The sequence below is a fragment of the Sprattus sprattus genome (genome assembly GCF_963457725.1).
Source record: "Sprattus sprattus genome assembly, chromosome: 1".
Classification (NCBI taxonomy): domain Eukaryota; kingdom Metazoa; phylum Chordata; class Actinopteri; order Clupeiformes; family Clupeidae; genus Sprattus; species Sprattus sprattus.
In genome coordinates this window covers 57,249,005-57,271,950 of record NC_137920.1, presented here as the reverse complement: position 1 = coordinate 57,271,950, position 22,946 = coordinate 57,249,005, and the positions used below count along the sequence as shown (strand labels likewise).

Here is a 22,946-nt window from a genome sequence, read left to right as displayed (position 1 = left end):
CTCGAAGAGCCCCTGTTTGCAGACGTGCCCTTTGTGGCTGTGTCCAACGGGGGTGGGGTCAAACGTTTGAGCACGGCCCTCTAGCTGTTAGACGTGAAGTTACAGTAGCCTAGTTACAGATTCTGGCAACAAGAAATGTCGTCTTGTTAGTCTGAGCAAATGTAACAGAGGTAGAAATGCAGTTTAGTAATATGTAAGTTTTGCCATAATCAAGCAGCCCAAGCCAGTATTAGTCTTAGGAATTTTCCTGCAGGTCTGCATGTGTTTTTTGTTCTGGTGGTGTTGCCATACCTACCCGCAGAAGAAGGGTATGCTTGAATGTAGGTAGGTTTGCTGTGCAAGTGCTCCCCACAATTAAACCATTTCACAAAAGGTAATGTAATGTGTTGAAATCATTGATGCAATACATGTACTGTGTATTTGAGCATGCACAGCATCATGGTTTTGGTAGTCTTATCTGCTGGCAAAAAGATTATTCATGTTTTCAGCTGACCACGAATTTCGGCACATACGACACCCTGGAACACACACGTGCATATACCTATGGAGGACACACACACACACACACACACACACACACACACACACACACACACACACACACAGGCCTGTGAATTTAGGTTCTGCATTTTCCCATCCTGGAGGGGTCCTTCCTTAAGGACCCCCCAGGAGCAGTGGGCAGCTTGTAGCGCCCGGGGACCAGGTGAAGTGAACTGTCCATCTTTGGTCAGGGATGGACATGTGTTCTGTTATTTTGCATGTTTTTTCTGTTGGAGTTTTTAGTGGAGGAAACCCCTTGTGAACACGGGGAGAACATGCAAACTCCACACAGAAAGGCCCGGGAGATAGCCCACTGAAGGTCTGGGGAAGACCTGCCCCCCAGAGCCAACAGTGCCCCATGCAGGAATCGAACTCACAACCTTCTTGCTGTGAGGCGACAGTGCAAGCAGTGCAAGCACCTGAGCCACTGAGTGGCATATCTGGTTTATTGTAACCCATAATAACAAACAGAATGCCTGAATGATTACTAAATCCACACGAATGCATAAATGGAGGGATGATACAGAAATGAATCACGTCAGAGCAAATACTGTAGGACAATTACCCACTGCATGAGGGCATCAGTCAGTGTGGACACATGTGTCCAATTTCCGATTTCAGTCCGATTTAAATTGGATATTGGACACATGTGTCTCCCCAGAACTAGATTCATTGTGTCCGACTTGAGTCCGACTGGACTCCGATGTAAACCCCTGGACACACGATTCGATTCCGCTGGTAATTAGACTGGGCGCGCATGTGTCTCTCGTATCTGATTCAAATTGGACAACAACAACTTTTGCACGTGCTTGAGATCGTGCCCACAGACATATACATGCATCATATATAATGTATATGATATGATAAACGCTGCTAGACGCTCAGTTCTCGTGCTCCCTCTCATTCACGTTGAAATACTGAAAGCGAAACTGAAACTTTGAAACTGGAACGCAACTGTTTGGGACAGAACGCTAATTCAGTGAACAAATATTTTCATATTACTTTCCACCAGTTGTTAGTCATGTAATCCATTCATATCGATGTGAATCAATCAATACTAATACAACTTTAACTGTGGTGTGTTTTTGTTTCATTTCACAACGTATTTACTGTATAATCAACGGTAGCAGATGTAAACATTCCGCATTTGATTTGAACTGACGTGGCCAAGATCTAGATTGGTCACTGCCATGAGCTTTGAGATAGAGCAGTTAACCCCCCATGGAGACCCCATGGAGAGAATTGGATGGGATCGGAGTGCTGCCATCATGTGCCCGCACTGAGTGTAATTTGAACACTGGTCCTATCACATGTTGACCAACTCCTACAAGCAGAGTTGGCCGTTTTCAAGGCTGCCGTGTGAATCGGTGAGATTGACCAAAACAGGTGTATTTTAAGGCGTGAAATGCATTGTCAATGGAATGTTTTTTTCATGCTAGTGAGAAATAGGACATAAAAGCATGTGTCTCATGCCAAAATCGGGAAAGCTGGCAATCCACCGCATTATAACCTGACTCAACTAGGTTTCCATATCAGAAACTCCAGTAATTGTCTAATTACTAAATTGTCTGCATGAAGAAAGTAAGATCTAAGTAATATTTGATCTGGAAACAGTAAAAGCCTTTACTAGGAGGCACTTACATTATAGATTATAGATAGATGAATGGACTATATATAGGTTAGAAATTATTTTTTATTTTTCTTACCAAAGACCACCATACCTATATCTAGATTTTCAGAGATCGTCAGATTTCCTTTTAGAAATGAGTAATGTTTGCAATTGTAGCAAATGTTACAGTCCTATCTATACAGTGTTCATAGTTTATATTGATTGCCGCATCACATAACATATGAGTGAACTGTTTTCAATGTTCCGTACACAAACATTGAACAGATGCAGAATAACTGTTACATAAAGCTTTTATTCACAGGTACAAATCAATAAATAGAATTGGTCAAGTACAAGCACGGCCAGAAACAAAGTAAGTAGTTATGAGTTCAACAGTAGGCTAAGAGTAGTTTTGCATTCATTATTGTTTTACATTGAATCTGTAAACTTATATAGGTCGTATTCATACAACTGACGTTGGGGAAACAGACAGAACAGTAACTGTCCTAGTTGGAGGGAATAAGGATCCATTGCAATCTTTTCATTTTCATGAAATTGCAAAATGAAATAATTCATTATAACCACACACTTACATAATTACAAAAGATTGAGAAAGATTGCACCATACACTATAACCAGTAAAGAAAGCCAGTAATACACCTGGTAAAATGCAGTCAAATATGACTGTAGGCATTTATCTTGTGGTCTCGAAAAGTACTTTTTGTCTCAAAACATTCTTTCCCTTTTATTATCCTTCACATACATTGGCTTATCTAACCAATTTTCTCTCTCTTTCTCTCTCTTTCGCTCTGTCTTTCTCTCTGTTTCTCTCTCACCACATATACAGCAACACATACGGCACCATCAAAAGTCCCAAGGCATACCAGGCATAGTCCAATAGTGTCTCAAACAACCAAGACAATCAATTCTTCACCTATCCTCAAGCTGTAGAATCTTCAGATGAAAAGTGAATGTGATCAAATCAAAATCAATTTTCTCTCATGCACACACACACACACACACACACACACACACACACACACACACACACACACACACACACACACATACACTGTCATATATAGAATTTCCCCCAGCACACAGACATAATCACATGACAGCCATCCATGACAGTCCAGAGTCTCCGTATCACAGGATCAGTTGTTATGAAGTTCCTTTCTTGGACTCCCACTCCTGAAAATTAACACATAGTGAATGCCAGTCATGGGAAAAAAACAAAATGTTTTCCGCTTACAAGAATATTTTGTATTAGAATAACTTTGATAAAGTTGAATTGAAGACATTGAGGGACATAAATCAAGCACCAAACCTCAGATAAACTCACAAGACATAGGATATTTTTCTTTACTATCCTGTTTCATTATGTCCTCTTTCACTTTTAAATATGGCAGGTACCTCCTTAAACTGGGGACTTATTAGGACTTACTTTTGCTTTTTGCATAACATTTCCTCGACTTGATTTGTAGATCGAGGGAGGACGCTTTCTCATCTCAGATGCGCTATTCACTGGTACACATGATTCACTGTACATATTCTCCACATTGTTCTTCTGGGTCTAAATAACACAAAGGAAAACAACAAAGCAGTCATTCCTTGGAGAAAGTACAACCAATATAGTATTTTCTACAACAATTGCTTTAACATGTGACTTAAGACTGCCAGATAGATAAAAACCCATGTACGTAGATCAAACTAGACAGCACTGGCTGATGTTCAGTACCTTACAACTGGGCTTGCCCTCAGTAGGTCCTCCTAGGATGCCCCCAGCCAGAGATTTCTTCAGGTTCTCCTTTACCACTGTTAATCTCAGCTCCAAGTCCACTCTTTCACTCTCCTTTCCCCTACAGCTTTCCTCCAGCTGGGCCATACGCTGCTCAAGGACCTTCTGATGCTTAGCTGTGGAAAGAAGCAAATACACACACACACACACACACACACGCTTGTTTATTTAGTTTGGAGTGACTAAAACCAATTACAACACAAACACAACATCAAAATATGAACAAAATGTCCTGTTGTGCAATATAAGTCACTACAGACATTGTGCAAATAAACACAAACACCCAGACAGATAGAGAGAGGAAAAGACAGATAGAGAGAGACAGAGAGACAGAGTGGGAGAGATAGAGGGAGAAAGAGAGAGAGGAAGAGAGTGAAAGAGGGAGAGGGAAAGAAACAGATAGAGAGGAAGAGAGACAGAGAACCATGCCACATACTGAAGTAAAATGTTTTCATTAGAATTGGTGGTATGGTAAAGCACCACTATCAACAAAGCAGGGCAAATGTTTCCTTCACGTCTTCTATTGCTGTGTCTTCCTTTAGCGCTCTAACCTGTTGCAGTATTCAGTTCCTCTTTGATGTCCCTCTTCTCTTTGCGCAGTGAGACCAGTGCTTTTCTGATCAAGTCTTTCTGCTTCTCAAGCTCCTCCTTTTCATTCAGGTATCGCCTTGCGTCCTCCTCTGCTCTGGTTTTCCCGTACTTCGCATACTGGTTCGCAGCTTGAGATACAATCATCACACGTCATTACTTGTCTTTATCCTGCGTCATCAACCACAGTTAAAACACACTCGATCCCCAAGCCTTCATGCGAGCACTTACCAGATCCGTGACGTTTGACCGTGACCTGGGAATCCGCCCTGGGAGCGTCGTTGCTGGAGAAGGAGGAGTGACGTTTAACCTGGGAGCCCAGTCTGGGTTTGGCCTCCTCCTGCAGCTAACAACAGCACAGAATGAGAAGGAGAGAAAAAAAAGAGCATGAAGAAGAAGTGGGATGTGGGCAAGACACGAGGGAGGACAGATGTAGGGATCACGAGAGAGAGAGACAGAGTGTGCAGGCGGATAGGGGAGTGGAAAGAAAATAAGAGGTTAAAGGGTTATTGAGGGGAGAGGCATTAAGAGTATATGTGCACAGGGTGGAGGCTAAGGCAAGATCACACCCTTGACATGAAGCTTCATTACTTTGGAGAGTACTGGAAGGCCCCTTACTTCATACGAGTGACTGATGCTCTCTAAACAGTCATACTTAAGAGACTAGTTAAGAGGTCTCCATGCTGCCTACACGGTACAATGTGAAAAGATCAGCATTGTTCAACAATAAGAAGAACTTTAGAGCCCCACCCTGTAGGGCTTTCTCCACTCCTACATACTATCTTAAGGGAGACATTTTTCACAGAGCTCTGCATTTCTCCTTCCATTGGTAGTAATAAGTGTAATCGGCAACGAGAGAGCAATGAAGATGTGATGATACCGTTCATGTTTTGAAAGTGTTTTAAATGGTTTATTTAGAAATGTCTTTGTAGTCCTTCTTTCAACATGAAGCAATAATAGTAAAACTATATGTGGAGAATAATGATCAGTTATCAGTGAGAATTTAAATAATTTTGTCATTGTAAGTGACACTTGAAAATGATGCGTGTCCTGATGTACACTGCCTTCTTTGACCGGAGTGGCTTTATTTATCCGCATGCTTTGGGAGGTGACACTGTGAGGAGTAGTCTATCATTAGCAAGTTTTATGGCAACAACATTCCCAGCCTACGCAGCTTTCCAATCTCTTCACTCTATCTGCATCTTTCGGGTTGATATTTAGCTTTCAGCAAGCAACTTAATAACTCTAAAACTCAAATATGGTTCATCGTATCTTCTCTATGGTGTGCTTTGATTGCATGGAATTGGTGCCTAAACATAGAGAACTACAACTAGTCTCACTAAGTTCATACCGACATTGGACATTGATTGTAACATTGTAACAATATTTTGGGAACATGAAGACCCAAAGGTGTTTTCGTGCCCTTCAAAAATAAAATTGTCAGCGTAAAGATTTCTGAAGCAGGATACTTACTAGCACGCTCTCGTATGGCACCTCGTCATAGGTTCTTGAGTCAGAAGAAGCACTGCTGGAGGAAGTTGCCCATCTGACAACAAAGAAGAAGAAAGCAACAGGAGAAGAAATCAGTTGTAGTCAAAGTAAATGCAAGTAAATTAAGTTAATACAAGATTATCAACTCTGTCTCTGGGCAAAATAAGCTAATTTTATATTTGGAACAGTAGTTAATTTAAGGCCGTAGCCTTTGTCCATAAATTATATATAAAAAAAAAAAATCTGGGATACTCTTAAAATTTCAAGATAAACCTTGTTGATCCTAAATGGAGAGCTTTCTGAATGCCCCTGGTGGAGGGTTTCCGAGATAACTAATGCTGTTGTTGTGTTCTACAATCCCCATCAACTCGCTATCAGATCATTTTGATCTGGGCCACCTTTGAAATTCAGTTTTATACAGGTTGGAACTTTCATTCTTTACAAAGGTGGCCCCACAAAGTCCAAAACAGGAAATGCTGTAACTCTGGACAGAATTCTGGTTTTTGAACATAGGATACTGTATCTATTCTTCTTACAAAAGAATCCTCAAAACCCAAGGAGGAGGTCAACAACCCAACCTCTGATTTTGTCTGTTTCTCAATCAAAACAATACGCTTCTTAAACTTCTTGAAAGCTACTTAGATTTGCAGTGAGGTGTTTAAATGTGTTGACTGATATGGTAACTCTGGGGCTGATACCTGAGCTTATCTTTGTTTGACTTGGATGTATGCTTAGGATCATTGACTTGGATGTATGCTTAGGATCATTGTCTTGTTGAAAGGCCTGGTATTTACAAGAGTCAGTGTCAAGATGGCTTGTTTTCACAACAGCAAACTCGCCCCAAAAAAGGACAGATCAAAATGAAAATGTACAAATGCCAATCCTCAAAAACACGTAGTACCAAACACACACTGTGGTTTGCCTACAGGTATTTGATATACTTGAATAACTATGATAGGTTGCAAACAAATGGACCTCTGAAGGTGAAAAAAAATCCTTTTATTCCCACATCACTACCCACCAACTCACCTGGAAAGGCATATCTGTTTGAAAATGGCCCAAAAACAGCAGCCATGTACATGACAAAAATTATTTAAAAAATGGCATAACAGGCCTGTACTTCCTGTACCCATAAGAAGTGAACAGCACTCCTAATTCAGGAGCGGGTGAGTAAGTTTCCATGTTTGTTGTTTGTTACTCACAGGAAAGAATGTCGAGCAGCATCCTGGATGTTGCTAATGGTTTCCACGTCCACGTAGTCATAGTGCAAAGCCTCTGGGGTGACAGCACCTCCTGTCTCTGCCAACAGCAAACCCAGCCAGCGTCCCAGCTCTTCAGAGCAGCTTGCCTGATACACACACACAAAAACACAAATATTTAAATATGTATATACATGCGTATGTGCTTAATTATGACCTAAAATAATGAAGCGTAATTATGCTCTTAAAACATCCCCTTCATTGTGAGGAAGTCCAGAGAGCCACCCAGATCACTTGAACGAATCCACTTACCTCTAAGGCAGCTATTTCAGTTCCTCCTTTGAGAATGCGGAAGGCGAAAGGGTGTTTGGGGCCTAGTCCAGGAATGATGTCGGCACCTTGAAGGGCGAGCGAGTTGACGTGGGTGTGCAGGTCCCCTCGGTCCTTGTAGAGGAACAGGGTTCCGGCTCTCACAGAGCACCAGCGCTCCCTCCAGCTCTGGTTCAGCAGCACATTTAAATTTCCTGGACGCAATAAAAACAGGACGTGAGCACGGGTGTGTGTGTGTTTTGACGGAGTGAAACTGTGTTGAGCAAAGGGGTTCGGTTCCTACCACAGCGGGGGTCAGAGAGGGAAGATGCGTGGGGCTCTCCTGGCAGAGGAGGCTTCTTCTTGGAGAAACTGATGATGCGGTTGATTTTCTTGCCAGCAGCTCTGCTCATGGAGCCCGTCAGCTCTGAGAGAGCGCCCTTCTTTGCCTTTCCTGCTGAACGGAACCACATGGGGGGGGGGGGGGGGGGGGTTGTATTAGCAGATAACTTTACAGCTATTGGGGTGACACAGTTTAGTGCTGATGGAATCTCTTTCACGGTGAGATCTAACACTGGTAAGATGTATTGTCCTCCAGTGGTTTCTTTGCTCAAGGGGGTCACTCCATGGGCAGTGAATGTTTGTGTGTTTCACCTGAGAGTACATAAAAGACACAGGAAGAAGGGCTCTAAGCAGATATATCCTTCCTGTCCACATCCTGCCTTTGTCTGGAAATGACATCATGCCACCTAAACAACGAGGAAGGCTGCACCTGGCCAGTAGAACATTCCTGACCCTCTGACTTGAAAGTTTCAGACTTACAAGCAGGAATAAGGAGTTATGTTCAAAAACTAGCAAGCTAACCACCTAAAAGGCACCACCAACAGGCCAGTTGACACTGACTGATAGAACTTGCCAACACACTAACTGGTGTCTTTTGGCAGTATAGGTGTCAATGTCAGCTTTTTCTTCCATTTTTGCAGGGTATTCCAGCCCGGAACAAAACTACATAAGGCATACCCTGGATGGCTAGTGGGAAAAACACTATCTGTCCTTCACATGACCACATGCTATCAAAATTAATTTGAGGATGTACCAAAACTATCTGCCTATAAAACCATACCTCAAAAAGTGACAGATTGTTGTAAAGTGTTACTTTAAAAGCACACAGCTTTTGTTAAAAAAAAAAAATAATAAATCAGTGACTCAAAAGGGGCACAATCTGGATCCTTACCCTGCTCAGAGCTGTCCCGACCATGGCTGGAGGATAATGTGCCGTCTCCATTCGCTACACTGTCAGAGTCTGAGGTATGTTTGTCTGCTAAAAGCATCTATAAGGAAAATAAGCAAATATGTTAGAATAGTTTATGACTTGTGTCAGAAAGGGATATTGTGGTTCAGGTTTGTGATATGGGTGACTAGGGTCAGGGGTGAGGGGTTAGGGGTCAGGGGTCAGGTGGGTTTCATTTGAGCCATTACACTTACTTTCTCTATATCCATTTTCCTTTGGATCATGGGAGACGGGGAGCCCTCAAGAGTATCAGTGCTAATGGCTTTACTACTCACCTCCTGGATCACCTAATCAAACATAAATTGATACCCCATTGATACCCACAATAATCAAGAATCAATCAATAATCAAATCAAAGAGAAGGAGCTTCTCTGTCCAAACACCCCATCATGCTTTGAAATATTATCTATGATGCAGAGTAGAAACACAGAAATGTGTAACTGAAAATGTAATTCATTCTTTCCTAACTCTGTTATCGTAATCTGTGTGTACATTATACGTTGATGGAGGGGGAAGCTTTGCTAGGCTACCTTGAGCCACCTCTCAGCCTGCTCCTTGTTCTGGACTGCTAGGATAAGGGCTTCAGCTCCTGGTAGTGAAAAGCGAAGCTCGTGTTTTTTGCGGCGTCCATCTTTCGGGACGTAAATGACCTGACACAGATTCAGAGGCAGGTCAAACTGTGGGGTGCAATCTTTGGGGCTTTTGAAACACTGTGGAGAGAAAAATCCATTATTACTTCCATACTGTTTGTTAAGGAAGAACGCACGAAGAGTACCAATACTTAAAAACTGCTTTATGATATCAAATCACCAGGGCAACAGCGCTACTCCCTCGTTTGCCTTACCTGCAGTCTATTGTCACGGATGACGCTCAACTGCTTTGTCCACTGGCCAAAGCGCTTTTTCCGCAGCAGGAAGTCTGCGATGTGGCAGTCCTTCACTGGACCCACCGGACTCTCCTCCAAGGGCCACTGCCGTGGTCGCCCCTTAGCCTCCTCATCCTCCTCATCATAGGACTCATAGGAGCTGCTCAGTGCATCTGAATCATTATCTTAAGAACATGTAATGAACGTTACAATCTCTTGCAGGTCAACGCCAATGGCAGAACAAGGTGGCATGGTGCAACTGTTCACTCACAGGAGTTCTTGCGCGGGCCGTTCATGTGAGTGGTTGGGTAGTTCTCGTCAGCATCCTCGTAATATATATCCTCAATAGAATTTGGTGGGCTGGAGTTTCCTGGTCAAGAGCAGACATACAATGTGAGCACTTCACTTTCAATTGAGGTATGACTGGAGCACAGGTGATCATTATTAGAAGAACATCAACAAGAAATGCAAGTCAAAATCGAAAAGTTCCCAAATAAGTCAGCTGTAGGCTAGATGTTGCTCATAGATAAGTCATTCACATGGTATTAAAAATGACTTTTATCTTGCAATGCAGCACTTATCTTTTATCACAGTCAGTGCTTACGTCCAGACACTAACACAATATTTGTAGGCCCTAAAACGATTGTTATCAGAAAACTATGTTAAGGTACAGCTAAGAGTGGTCCAGAGCGACCTTATAAAACTATCTCTAAGCAAAGACCTACTTAGCTAAGGACGTTCTGAGAAACACTTTGAAACGTTAAGGAACCGCTTAATTTATGAATGACATAGCGTTAAGAAACGTACCCCTGATTGTTTAAAAAATGGCTATCACTATCCAGCTCCTTCTACTATTTTTTCATGGTTGACAATTCCCATTTGTGACAATGATTTTGATGCTGACTAGGGGCCTGAAATAACATGCACACATGACAGGGATAGAGGGAGGGGACATGTAGGGAGGGATGCTCACTTTGAGTGGTGATGTACTGGGGAGACTTCCCAGGATCCAGGGGTACCGCCTCCTCATAGTAGTCTTCAGGAATAGGGGTGGTTGGGAGCGGAGGTGGGGTGTCTGTTGGACTCTTGAGTTGAAAGACAGAGAAAGTAACTCAAGAGAGCTAGGACAAAAACATCATTATAGCCTGTAAAGGATTTTGCCACTGAATACATGCTGATAGCATCCTTGGCAAACTGAGCTTTGATGTGAAATATCATAACTAATGTCAGCAACCGCATTTAGGGAGCTGCTAGTGATACATTGATGTTTGAATGATCAAGAATGGCAATAGATTCTCTTAAAGGGGGCTATTTCTCACAGATTTGGAGGGGGGGTCCTTGGAGGAGGTATCTTCCGCCTGATCCTTTAATTCCTCTGGAGATTCTCTCAAATCCTGCAGGTCACAGTCTGGTGATAAGAGTATATGAGGTCACTCACAGTTCACTACATTAGGAGAAAACTGATAGCACTTGGCCTTTAACTAGGCAGTCACAAAAAGGTAGATGAAAGGTCTTAAATATAAAAAACTTACCAAACTCTTCAAACAAGGATTCAACAAAACTGGTACCATTTCCATACAAGGAGGTGTTCATGTATATAAAGTCCGTTCCATTCCCTACAGAAGAGAAGAGACAAACTCTCTTTTAATACAGAACCAATGCTGAAGTACTTTTTTGCTATAATATGGGTAGGCCGCTGGTTTGTATGTGTTCTAAACAAAAAAGTGTCTGATTTACGACAGAACAACGTGCAACATGTAAACTGTGATATCTCAAGGGGTTTATGGATCCCAGGAGCCAAGAGTCCAGCTGTGTGTCTGTCTGTGTGACTGTCTGTCTGTCTGTGGGACTATCTGTCTGTCTGTCTGTCTGTCTGTCTGTCTGTCTGTGGGACTGTCTGTCTGTCTGTCTGTGGGACTGACCCGGGGGCTGCAGCTGCTTCAGTAGGTTCCTGACCACCGTCATCTTCTCCGCGGTGGCTGAGCTCACACTCTCGTGGTCCAGCAGCTTCAGCAGGACGTTCAGCTCCGTCACAAAGTGCTCCATCGCTGAGGACACAAAGGTCAGAGGTCAACAACAACAACCACCAAAAACTCGAAAACAACCACCATGTCTCAATACCACAGCTACTCACAGAAGCATGGCTCTAATCAGCACTGAAGGGAAACAGTCAAGTCAAACATTTATAAAGTCCATTTAAAAAACATCAGGCAGATGACACCGCTCAAACATGCCACATCTGTCTGTTTCCAATGAGATTATATTTAGAGTATCACAGAGTACTACTTAAAGCTTGTAAGCACTGTGGAGTAGGGATCCTGAGAAGTGAAAAACAGACTAGCGTTGGTGTTGACAAGTTGCAGTTGCACTGGTGTGACACTACCATGGCTAACAGGGAGAGCCTTCAGCTGTTGTATTTAATGCTTGACATCTGGATAAATTGGCAGACTGTGGGGAGAAACCTTGCCAAAATATCTAATGGGAGGTCCTGATGGCTTAATGCAATGAACAGGCAGCGATAGGGGCATGACCTGAATTGATTTCATATGATAGTCTCTCATGAAGAACCCTGCAATGTAGAGCTATGCATAGGCAACAATGGCTGTACTGTTGTTTCAACAAAAACAGGATGGGAAAAAAAACCTTCTTAAGAATACATTTTTTGATTTAAATTCCATTGTAAATGCCAAGGAGTCCCAAGTAAGTTTCATTAAAGAAGTTTTTTTTTTTTTTTTGCACTTTTTTATCATGTCATTTTAGTGTATAAAGTCATGTAATCTAAAACAGATAGATTTGCCATGGGATAGCTTCTTCATTATGTAATGTCTTCCTCAGTAGATGTTTATTCATTAATAAAAATACCAGGAATGGAGGAAACAGAAATGGCATAGATTAGAAAATCCTGCCTGAATACAAAATAAAAGATAAATATTTTATATTTTATATTTATATATAGAATCCTGCACTGCATGGATGCCATGGGTTCTGGATTACACTATGCAAACAGATGAATGCTACTGTCAGACTTTAACAACATGCTGGTACTCATCAGTGATACAGAAATGTATGGGAACAAAGTGCCAACCATGACACCCAAATACACAAAATGAGGTACAGTCGCAAGAGTAACTTCAATTATCCCATGGCATCACTGTAATACATCAACTTGTGCATCAAAACATCAACGTCAACCTGTGCAACGCCAAACTCTATGGTGGCTCGCAGGAGCGCCGTCAGCACTGATACAGTTCACACTGCCACATGTTTCTGAAGGCCTCTTCACGTGCTGCTCTTGCTTACAGGTTAAGTTCTTGCTCAGGGCTCTCTAATTTGTGTCGAGACGTTCCCACAGAACTGGGAAGACAGGATCTCCGAATCTGGCCTGCACTGTGGGGAACTAACAAACTGGATTCTAGAATCTGTTGACGCCTCACACCGCACCCAAAGTCCTGGGAATAACGCTGAGAAAACATGCACACACATGTACACACACACACACACAGACACGCACGCACGCACACACACGCACACGCACACACACACACACACACAGACACGCACGCACGCACACACACGCACACGCACACACACACACACACACAGACACACACTCGCACACACACACACACACACACACAGACACACGCACGCACGCGGGCACACACACACACACACAGTTCAGTCACTGCTTGGGTAGAATTCCCAAGGCTATCCACCTCGCAGTCCGATAGGCTGGCTGCTCTGGGGTCGGCTGTTGCTCTTAATTACTGCAGTATGTGTCTGTATCTTTTGGTTGGGACACTGTTGATTTTATCTTTCCACACCAGAACAAAACGCCCACAGGTTACCATGCTTTATAGTTCTTCAAAACCAGACCCCCACCACTCCAAAAACAAAGATTGCCCACTTCAAAGGGGAACCCTGGACTTCTATGTGAGCAGACTGATCTCCCCTTTGCATGAGAAGACTTCAAACAAGTACAGGGGTAAGTCTTCACATCACCCCAAACCCCCTGTAGTATCTGTCATCTCAATGTGAGGTCTGCATAGTCAGTAGTTCTCAGACAACATATTAGCCAAATTCCTTATTCCATATATGCAATGTGCAATAATGGGTTTAAATTGAGATAGATCATGCAACAAAAAATAAGATATGAGATAAATTATAAGATAAGATATGAGCTAAATTATATTTGAGGTATAAAATGACATTACCTTGTGCTATCAACATGCAGTGTAAGACATCGAATACTTATGCATACTCAACTTGCAATAATTTACAAAAAGCTAAATGTCAACAGAGCAACTAACTGATAACTGAATGAGATGTATCACACAGAGCCTGTCATACCCACTACAAAAAAAAAAAATCATCTATTCGTCAATGTATATATTATATACGAAAACAGTGTGTTAATACACATAATTATGGCCCCTTTCATATACAATAACAGAAACAAAGTTTATATGATCGAGCCTCATGTTGAAGGGTATTATGCCACTTGAGCATGAAATGTTTATGCAAGCTCTTTACAGATTTTTCTTGCAAGTATTGTACATGATAAATGTGATTCCTATATGTTTTAATAGTCCTTTTCCATATTGGAATCAAAGTGGGTAGAAACAACTGATTCCTGATTGATTAGTGCAAGTAATCAAGAAAGAATTGTATTGCCAAACAGACAAAAACAAGCAAGCAATTTCACTCTTACCAGCTTGAGAGGATGAGGAGGAGGAGAGGACAACCATTTTCCAACCTACGACTGAAGAATAAATGATGTGGCAACCCCCCTCGTAAGATATATAGTAACACCCCCCTTCAATGGAATTCTTCCACACAGGTCTGCACAGGTTGGCATGGCCGCCTCATCACGTTTGTGACTACTTTACTCTCTCCCTCACCCAGGCAGTGATATAAAGTGGGTTGTGCCGGCTGTGTTTACTATCTTCAGTCTCTCTCTCTCTCTCTCTCTCTCTCTCACACACTCCTCCCTCCTCTCCATACTCACTGTGTATGTAGGTGGATGTGTATATAGTGGCTTCAAAGCGTAATTGCAGTCTAAAGAAATAACATTTTTGGCTTCCTGTCAAAATAATGAAATAGTGCCACATACGGTGCAAAGCCCAGGCCTGATATGGGCTAAATGATATGATGTCGCTGCGAGATTCTAGCCATTCCAGTTGGGTTCGACTTGTTCCCCCTGCAGTCCGGGATGGCCAGCGTACTGCCTCTTACTCTTAGCTTGAGTATTCTTTAGTGCACAAAATGGTGATCTGTGGAAAAGCCTATCAATATATTTTTTTAAAAGAGACCATTGTTAATACAAAGGTTCCATTACTGATCCTCTGTGCCCCTTATTCCCAGTTTCTCTATCACAAATAGAAATGTACCTGCCGGTGGACCTGATGACTCGGCAAAATGACAGAAACCTAATTTCTAATGCCACCAGCAAGTAGTTTGAATTTCATCTGATATCACCAAATACAAATGCACTTAAGAGTTCTTTCATACACTGGGCTTCCTTTACCAGTGAAGGTGTGCTTGTGTGTGTGTGTGTGTGTGAGAATGAGGCAGCCCAAGAGGAAGGGTAGAGAGCTGAAGTCCAGAGTAGGATGTGTCTGTTATTGTGGATGCAGTTGCAGGTCTCCTGAGGCCTATTGTCTGTGAGTGAACTCTTTGGCTCTGCACAGGGAGTGTCCCTCTCCATTTCCGAGTTTTCCGAGTGCTCCCGTTCCCACACAGAGCACTCCACCCGGCGCCCACTCAAAGGCCCACTCCACTCAATAAAACTGGGTCAAGTTTCAAGAGTAAAAAACGGAGGTCCACTTCTGCACGTGTCGGTGCCTCACTCCTGTTTGGGTTCTGTAAACGTACCTTTCTGTTGCCTTTTCACACATCACCACCCAACATTGAGAACAGGGCTACTAATCCACTGTCACTCTCACAGAAAGTTGTGAATACTTATGGTAACCTCTGCGACACTGAAAGCTTAAACTGAATTTCATGAATCTGACTGCAACAGTTTGCACAACCAGTCTGTAGCTTTACATAAACTCTCTGATAAAATGGAGACAAACAAACATGATATTCATGATAGTGGCTATATTAGGCTCATTTATACCTACAGTAACCGTTAAGAGACACATCCATGTACAGACCGAGCAGTTGCTGGCTTATTACAATGCAAAGAATCCAACAGGGGCCTTAGTCAAGGTTTGCTGATCCCTTCTCTGTCTGAGCCAGATGATGAAAATGTCAAAATGGCTTGGTGATGACACAGCTGATACAAGCCTGAAGGGAATACGCAGTAAAGCTAACCTACAGAGGAACCATGATGGGGGGAGTAGGAGACTCATCCATCTGGTGAAGACTTGAAATAGGACAAAGGAGTGATGAGGCAGAGACGTTGGGTGTAGGCGTAAACAAGTCCAGAGCCTGATCAGGGTGTTGGTCAGGTCTGCTGCTGCTCGTCACACGGGAGAAATCAAGAGTACATAAATAACCTGGGATGGGTTTCCAAAGAGCTTTGCAGTGCAACCACCACCAGTATCTTTACGAATACTCCTCCATTAGTTATACAGTATCTGTATCTTTACGAATAATCCTCCATTAGTTATATATCTTTACGAATACTCCTCCATTTGTTATATCTAAATTGTATATAGTGGAAGGGTGCAATGTTACTCAATGTGAAGAAGCCCAAAATGCAGTGTGAACAAAAAGCATAAACTGACTGAATGGAACCCATACTCAATTCCCCATGCAATTTCTAATTGCATTTATCTGTAATTCACATATATTCCAGCTGGTTATTTGTTCCATATTTTAGACAGAACAATTAGTTATATGATTCAGGGACTGCTATACACATAGAGGGCATGAGTGATATCTTGATTGATTTAAAGAGCATTAAGCACCTCCCCTAAATTTCACATTTTTCATTAATGAAAAAGAGGTTCACTTAAAACCATGCATGACATTCAGAGGTTTTCCACATTTTCTCAAGCTCTCATTCAAAAGCCCCATTCATTTAGGCTGTTATTCCCCTCAACAATGTGCTATTGTAAAGACTTGGTCCAAATTTAGGGGATGACATCGTTCTTGAAGAAAGAGGGACAATACAACTTGACAAATGACGAAATGCCCTCACAAGTAACTGTGAGATACACTCTCAGATACACACACAACGATACACACACACACACACACACACACACACACACACACACACACACACACACACACACTCAAACACACACACACACACACACACACACACACACACACACTCAAACACACACACACACACACACACACACACACACACACACACACACACACACACACAATTACACAACCCCTGATATGGGCAAGGGATTGGAGTGCAGCTGTGCAGCCCATGGCATTGGCATTGTGGGTAAAAGGATACGTCCTGCAGCTGTGGTTTCCTGTCTGGGCTGACGACAGCAGTTTCTATCAAGCCTGTCCTTCTGCTTCCTATCCCTCCCGCTGGACTCCAAATACAAATATGCAGATATGGCCAAACAATATCAACACAGCCTCACAAAACACACTCACTTCTGGTCACCCTCTATATACATATGAGCAAAAAAATCCAGTAACTTCCCAGATTCCCAATTCCCAATTCTTCTCCATAAAGAAACATCTGCATCTGCTCTGTAGAGTTTTTATTTCTAGTTTCGTTTCCACTCTCACCGGTCAGAACGCTGGGGTTCTGTTTGGCAGCTACTGCTGCTTAGCAGTGATACCGGTACGTCCTTCCTGGATACAAACCCACAGACACTCCCTGCAGAAGCGCATCAGCTGTTCAGCGAGGTGCCATTCTACAGTTGGATATCACGAGTGCTCAGGCTGCTCACCATGCACATACTGGGGTGGATCACAGAGAAGGCCTTTGTGCGCTCCAGTCAAGGTCAAACCGGGGACATGTGCACTAGGGAGGGACGGCATAATTTAATGTGGACAATTTAGGTGGTTGACGGCGCGCCGGGTAGTGTCAATTACAGAGAAGCGCCATGCTGCGGCACTGGGTGGGCAGGGAATGTTGTGGAGGGGTTTTTGGTGGATGGCAAAACACGAACATCAAGAGGAGCTGAGGATCCCAGAAACGTTCACACGACATCAGCTGCATGAAAGCCCCAGAGCTGTGGGATGGCACTGATGCCACGGTCATAGACAAAACATGCCAGAGTAACTTCCTCCAGAGAAGGCTCCAGCTGGGGAAGACAAGGGCCGGCCTCTGAGAGAGGCTCCAAGTGTCAACCTGCCCACGTTTGGCATCATAGCCTTTGACACAGGCCAGTGCAGTGGGACACAGTTACAACCCAGCTATTTCCGTGCCTTTTTCGACTACTCCCCCAGTTGTTTCTTCCCTCATATTTATTTAGAGGAATGCAACAACCACATGTCACGCATCAACAGGATGTTAAAGACAATGCAAGCCTCTGGTAATGAGCTGTTATCAGTACACATCTGTGATATAAAAAGAGCTTTATTCTTGACCCAGGCTCAAGTCGTTCTCTTCTGCAGGTCCTAAGAAGGAGGGGATGTCTTGGTCATGCTGTCTGTCCACCACGCAAAGCTTGAGTCTAAAAGAAATGCTGTCTAAGAGAGTACATCCCTCTCTCTCTCTGCATCTCTCCTCTGTGAGGACTGCTCTGTTCGGTTCTGGGCTGCAGTCATGAGATCCCAGTCACGCAGTCATGGGAATGATATTTGTACATTTGAACAACCTAGACACAACCTGGACCAGTGCTTCCCAAGGGGCCCTTTAAGAGAGAGACAAACATTAACTAATCCTTCAACTTTTACAGGAATGTAGGAGTCAATGATTAACCTGCGGTGGCACCAGCAGGAGTTAGAGCAATGAGCCACTATCCAGCTGGAGTCTACCTTCAAGCCTTCAGAAGCCTTTATCTAGCCAGTTCTCAGTCATGCATGCAGTCAGTCATAATGGCCACAGATGGGAGTTGGACCAGACTTTGAAAGTCAAACGGGAACACTTGACCCTCTCTTGTGAGAAGCTGTGCGAGCTGGTCAGTTGTGTGCCGCCTGTGCCCCCCCGTGACCTTTGGCTTTGATTTCCGCTCTCCAGCAGCATGAGTCAGAGAGGGGAGCCCCACGCCGAGACAAAACCCCCGTTTCAGCTCGACAGTGGGGCTCATATCTGTGGCCTCACCCTGCCCCTTGGTTTCTCTGAAGAGAGACATGCACAAGAGATTGTCTTGATGGGCTAGGCCTTTCCCACTGTCTTTCCCCCTTGGAGAAGAAATTCCAGTGAGACACTATCACATCTGTGTCCTCCCAGCAGCCATTGCATGCAGCAGAAGAGTAGCGTCTTTGTCTGGTCGGGCTGAAAGTATTTATAGAAGTGTGCCGCTATGTGTGCACCGAGAGCTGAGGGAGAGGCCTAATCCAAACATCCAACGTTCAACATATAAGAGAAAGATGTGTCAGGGCAGGGGATTATAAACAAGCCTGAGACTGCTGTGTCACCCATGCCTTTATAGGAGCTTGAAGGTGTCTTCAGGACTATCAGCGGTGGAAAGAGAAATTCCATCTCAACTTGACAGACCTCCTTTACTAAACAGGCTTAAGGCCTCAACCCCCATGAATGCTGACCACTAATTAAGATCTCTGCAGACATATATCATTCTGTGCGAGACGGGGCTTTCATCAAGCCATGTTCGGTCATACTTGGCAAGACAGGACAGAAGACAGTCGCTGCCAATGACTGTGAGCATTGTGTATAATTGTAGATTGAGCAACGTGTGATATATGGCACTTCAGACAGTGCAGAGAGACTCAAACAACAGCTATAAACAGGCACACAGACACTGCTTCCTGTAGAACGGTTCTGGTTCTCTAATTCACGGTGACGGATGATTTAAACACTATCTTTAGTGTGATGCATGTTACGGCACAAAGGGAAAAGTTTCTCAAAGGTCTGCCATTGTACTTTGCTGCTGATGAGTAAAACAAATTTAAATAGTCTATTGGAACAATCTAAAATATAATGCCCAAGGAGGTTTATATATTTCCATACTTATTATATTATTTATTTAAAGTAGCATTCCGGATCAATTGCTAATCACTTACGATATGCTAGCGGCTAAAACTAATGAAATCTCTTGAAATGTGCTGACTTTGACATTATGACAAACTAGTTAGTCAACAATTGTCCTAACACAGTCAAACATCAAGCGATGCACTCGCTTGATGTTTGACTGTGTTAGGACAGTTGTTGACTAACTAGACAAAGCAAGACAAAGCAAGACGGCAAATAAGCTACTTACTAGTTCGGCAGACAGTAAAAAGCCAGGCGGCTTCAGGCAATCCTACATTTAGCAGTAATATGCCTATGGACCCTGGTATGGCAATGGCACGGTGGCGATTCTCCATACTAAAAGTCATTGTAGCGCCCCAATTTTTTTCAATTTTATTTTAAGGTAAAACTGCTTATCCTAACCCTAATTCTGAAGTGAAATTGTTGCATAATGCTTCTTTAAGGAGGATATACAGTATATTTCTCATTTAATAAGTCCATGTTCTTTGATCTATGACAGCATAATGTGAATTGCAGCAGTAGACTACATAAATGCTTTTGCTACTCAGCAATAACTAGAGATGTTTGAGTTCATCACGGAGCAGAATTTGATACGAGTTGAATTCAGGTCATGTCTGCCGTCTGACTCAGCTGAAATACTTGTGGAAGGAGAAACTAAAGGGACAAGCAAAAAGCCTGTTAGTAACACGGTCACGGCCTTCAAGCTTTTCTGCTAGTGCCCCCAACATCTCTTTCCCACAGGTGTAGCTGGCTTAGAGTCCAAAGAGGGCAAGAAATACATGTTTCACTGAAAACTCTCTCTCTCTCTCTTTCTCTTTCTCTCTCGCTCACGCACACACAAACAACAAAGTGATTATTAATGTCTCACATAAACATAGTATGCTGCCATAGTGCTATTCCTAGCTTAAGTAAGTACAGAGTACCATCAGAGGAACTATTAAACTGGTTATAGTGGTGTACTCACACTGGATTGTGGATTAGATATTGTATGCAGTGTTGCCATGTAGTATACATTATGCTGTGATGCCATGTAGTATACATTAAGCAGTGTTGCCATGTAGTATACATGATGCTGTGTTGCCATGTAGTATACATTATGCTGTGTTGCCATGTAGTTCACATTATGCTGTGTTCGAGGTAACTGAGAACCTCAGGGCATTGAGGTTAGACTTGGTGGGACAAAAGAACAGTCTAACCTTGGAACCTAACTAACCAGGAAAAACCTTGGGTCGTGTCACAGTGACTAAAAACAGCAACATCTCTCTAAGATGGGCTGTTTTTTCCTGGCAACCCGACAACAAACACAAAGTCATACACGTTCACTACTGCGGATATCCCGGACGAGGCGCAAGGAAGTTTTCACTAAAGTCGTAAATAGCATCCTCATCAGACTGACCTTCAGCCTGACAGAGCAGGAGATTAGAGGAAAGGGTAGAGATAGACAGACATAAACTCAGAGAAATGGGAAAAGGAAAGGGACATTGTGATTGGAATAGGAGAGTAAGACAGTGAGCGAGAGAGGAGGTGATTATAAATTAGAGGTGAAGAGCTGGCGTGAAGGAAGAGCAGAGCCTAACGCCTTGCATGCACAAGCCAAAAGTCTGAGGGACTTCTAAAACATCTATTTGGTGACAAACAGACATTCTTGACCATCCTTAAGAAACTCATGAATGGAAATATCAGCTTTCTGCGTGCAAAACGTCTCATACTTGACATTTAGATTTAGTGATTTGGGGGACAAGATAATGTTTCATGAATTTCTAATATGTCTGACACAACTTTGTTTTGGGCATTGATGGTTCTAGATGAAAATGCAGCATCATTATGTCAAACAATATTGATGATGAAAGTATCTTAAAGGTAGAGTTCTCGTGATATGCTGTTGGTATTTGAGCTCATCAGCCAATTTCACTACCGCTCCCTTTTGTGCTCCTGAAGATGGCGATTGACTGGAATAGTGTATGGCTCGGTCCGAGCCACTATGCTTGTTTCCTCTTTATAGAACCAGGACTGCACACGAACACCAGGTTTTCCCCCCCAAGCGCACACGGACAGCTAAAGGACCACAAGGAGCAATTTGCTGAATTATTTAAATTAACAGATGCACTGCTTGACAGATAGAAGTGAGCACAGATTGCAAGCACCTGCTGAATTCAGCGAACACAGTTACAGGTTATCCACTAGGAGAGGGAAGTCACTGCTTGAGTTGCTTGTGTTCTCATTTTATGAATCCAGGACCCGGCTTACAGAAGGTGTTTCTACATGCCTGTGCCTCATTTCTACTCCGGTGGTTAGATCTCACTTTATGCAAACAGGGCTTGATGTAAACCACAAACCAGGCATTCATCCTGAACAAGTCTGTACAGCACAGAAATATGTTCGTGCAGGACTGACGTTCCATGTGTAACTGTGTATCCTTGCTACATGACCCACATTCCAACTCTACTCGCACTGAAGAGCATGTTCTAAAACAAACTGTCAAACAGCGTCTTGCATAGCAGAATCAAATCCTTCACTAACATGCTTATCTAATATTTAACAAGTAGAATATGCACTGAGAAGAGACATAGCCTCATGTGTAACCCACCCTGTGTGCAGTCAATCTGTAAGTTTAAGCTACTTATTCTTATAGCAGATATGGTTCAGTCTTTGTGAGGCGGGGTAATGTAACTCTTAGCCTTATACCTTTATACACGCACAGCTGAGATGACGGAATGATACTAGCCTACTATCCTCCGTGCAGTTGGCACTCCGATTGAGCATCTATTGCATCACCCGTAACACGTTGGATCTGTTGCTGATAAAGTTGCAACGGCGAAGGTTATAAGAATATATGAATCACACTTCAGAGAGAACTAAGCATTGACGCAGGACATAGACTGACACAGTACTGACACGGGCTTATTACTTCTACACTTCTGAAAAGTATCCACTCAGCCCCATTTACATTTGATTACAACGACTCCGCATTGTAAGCCATACAGATTCGAAAGGAGACTTACAGCTGGCATCAGTGGTGTCCATCTCAGGCTTGTCCAATTTTCCTTTTAATGAGTGGATATTATCCTAGATAAGATTCCTTTTCAGGACGTTGCCCTGCAAATAGCGTAAGTGACTAACATCAAAACTCTGAGAGAGAATGGGGCGGTACCATCCCGTTGCATGC

At 43.0% G+C, this 22,946-nt stretch overlaps 1 protein-coding gene across 3 annotated transcripts; it reads right to left on the bottom strand.

Moving 5' to 3' along the window:
• Positions 1 to 2,460: 2,460 nt before the first annotated feature.
• afap1l1b (actin filament associated protein 1-like 1b) lies at positions 2,461 to 22,903 on the bottom strand. 3 transcript variants are annotated; one of them, XM_080846166.1, is made up of 19 exons: positions 22,783 to 22,903; positions 11,616 to 11,741; positions 11,226 to 11,309; positions 11,013 to 11,101; positions 10,667 to 10,778; positions 9,965 to 10,063; positions 9,673 to 9,878; positions 9,359 to 9,538; positions 9,023 to 9,115; positions 8,772 to 8,868; positions 7,842 to 7,991; positions 7,541 to 7,752; positions 7,232 to 7,377; positions 6,012 to 6,084; positions 4,770 to 4,884; positions 4,502 to 4,669; positions 3,891 to 4,066; positions 3,597 to 3,725; positions 2,461 to 3,343 (listed from the first exon to the last, which is right to left on the bottom strand). In XM_080846166.1, the coding sequence occupies exons 1-19, from the start codon at positions 22,802 to 22,804 to the stop codon at positions 3,314 to 3,316; spliced, it is 2,307 nt and encodes a 768-aa protein (XP_080702292.1). In that variant the 5' UTR covers positions 22,805 to 22,903; the 3' UTR covers positions 2,461 to 3,313. The 3 variants fall into 3 exon arrangements, with proteins under 3 accessions (XP_080702292.1, XP_080702290.1, XP_080702291.1); XM_080846164.1 differs by lacking the exon at positions 22,783 to 22,903 and adding an exon at positions 14,405 to 14,552; XM_080846165.1 differs by lacking the exon at positions 22,783 to 22,903 and adding an exon at positions 14,405 to 14,552 and having other exon boundaries at positions 4,770 to 4,878.
• Positions 22,904 to 22,946: the final 43 nt, after the last annotated feature.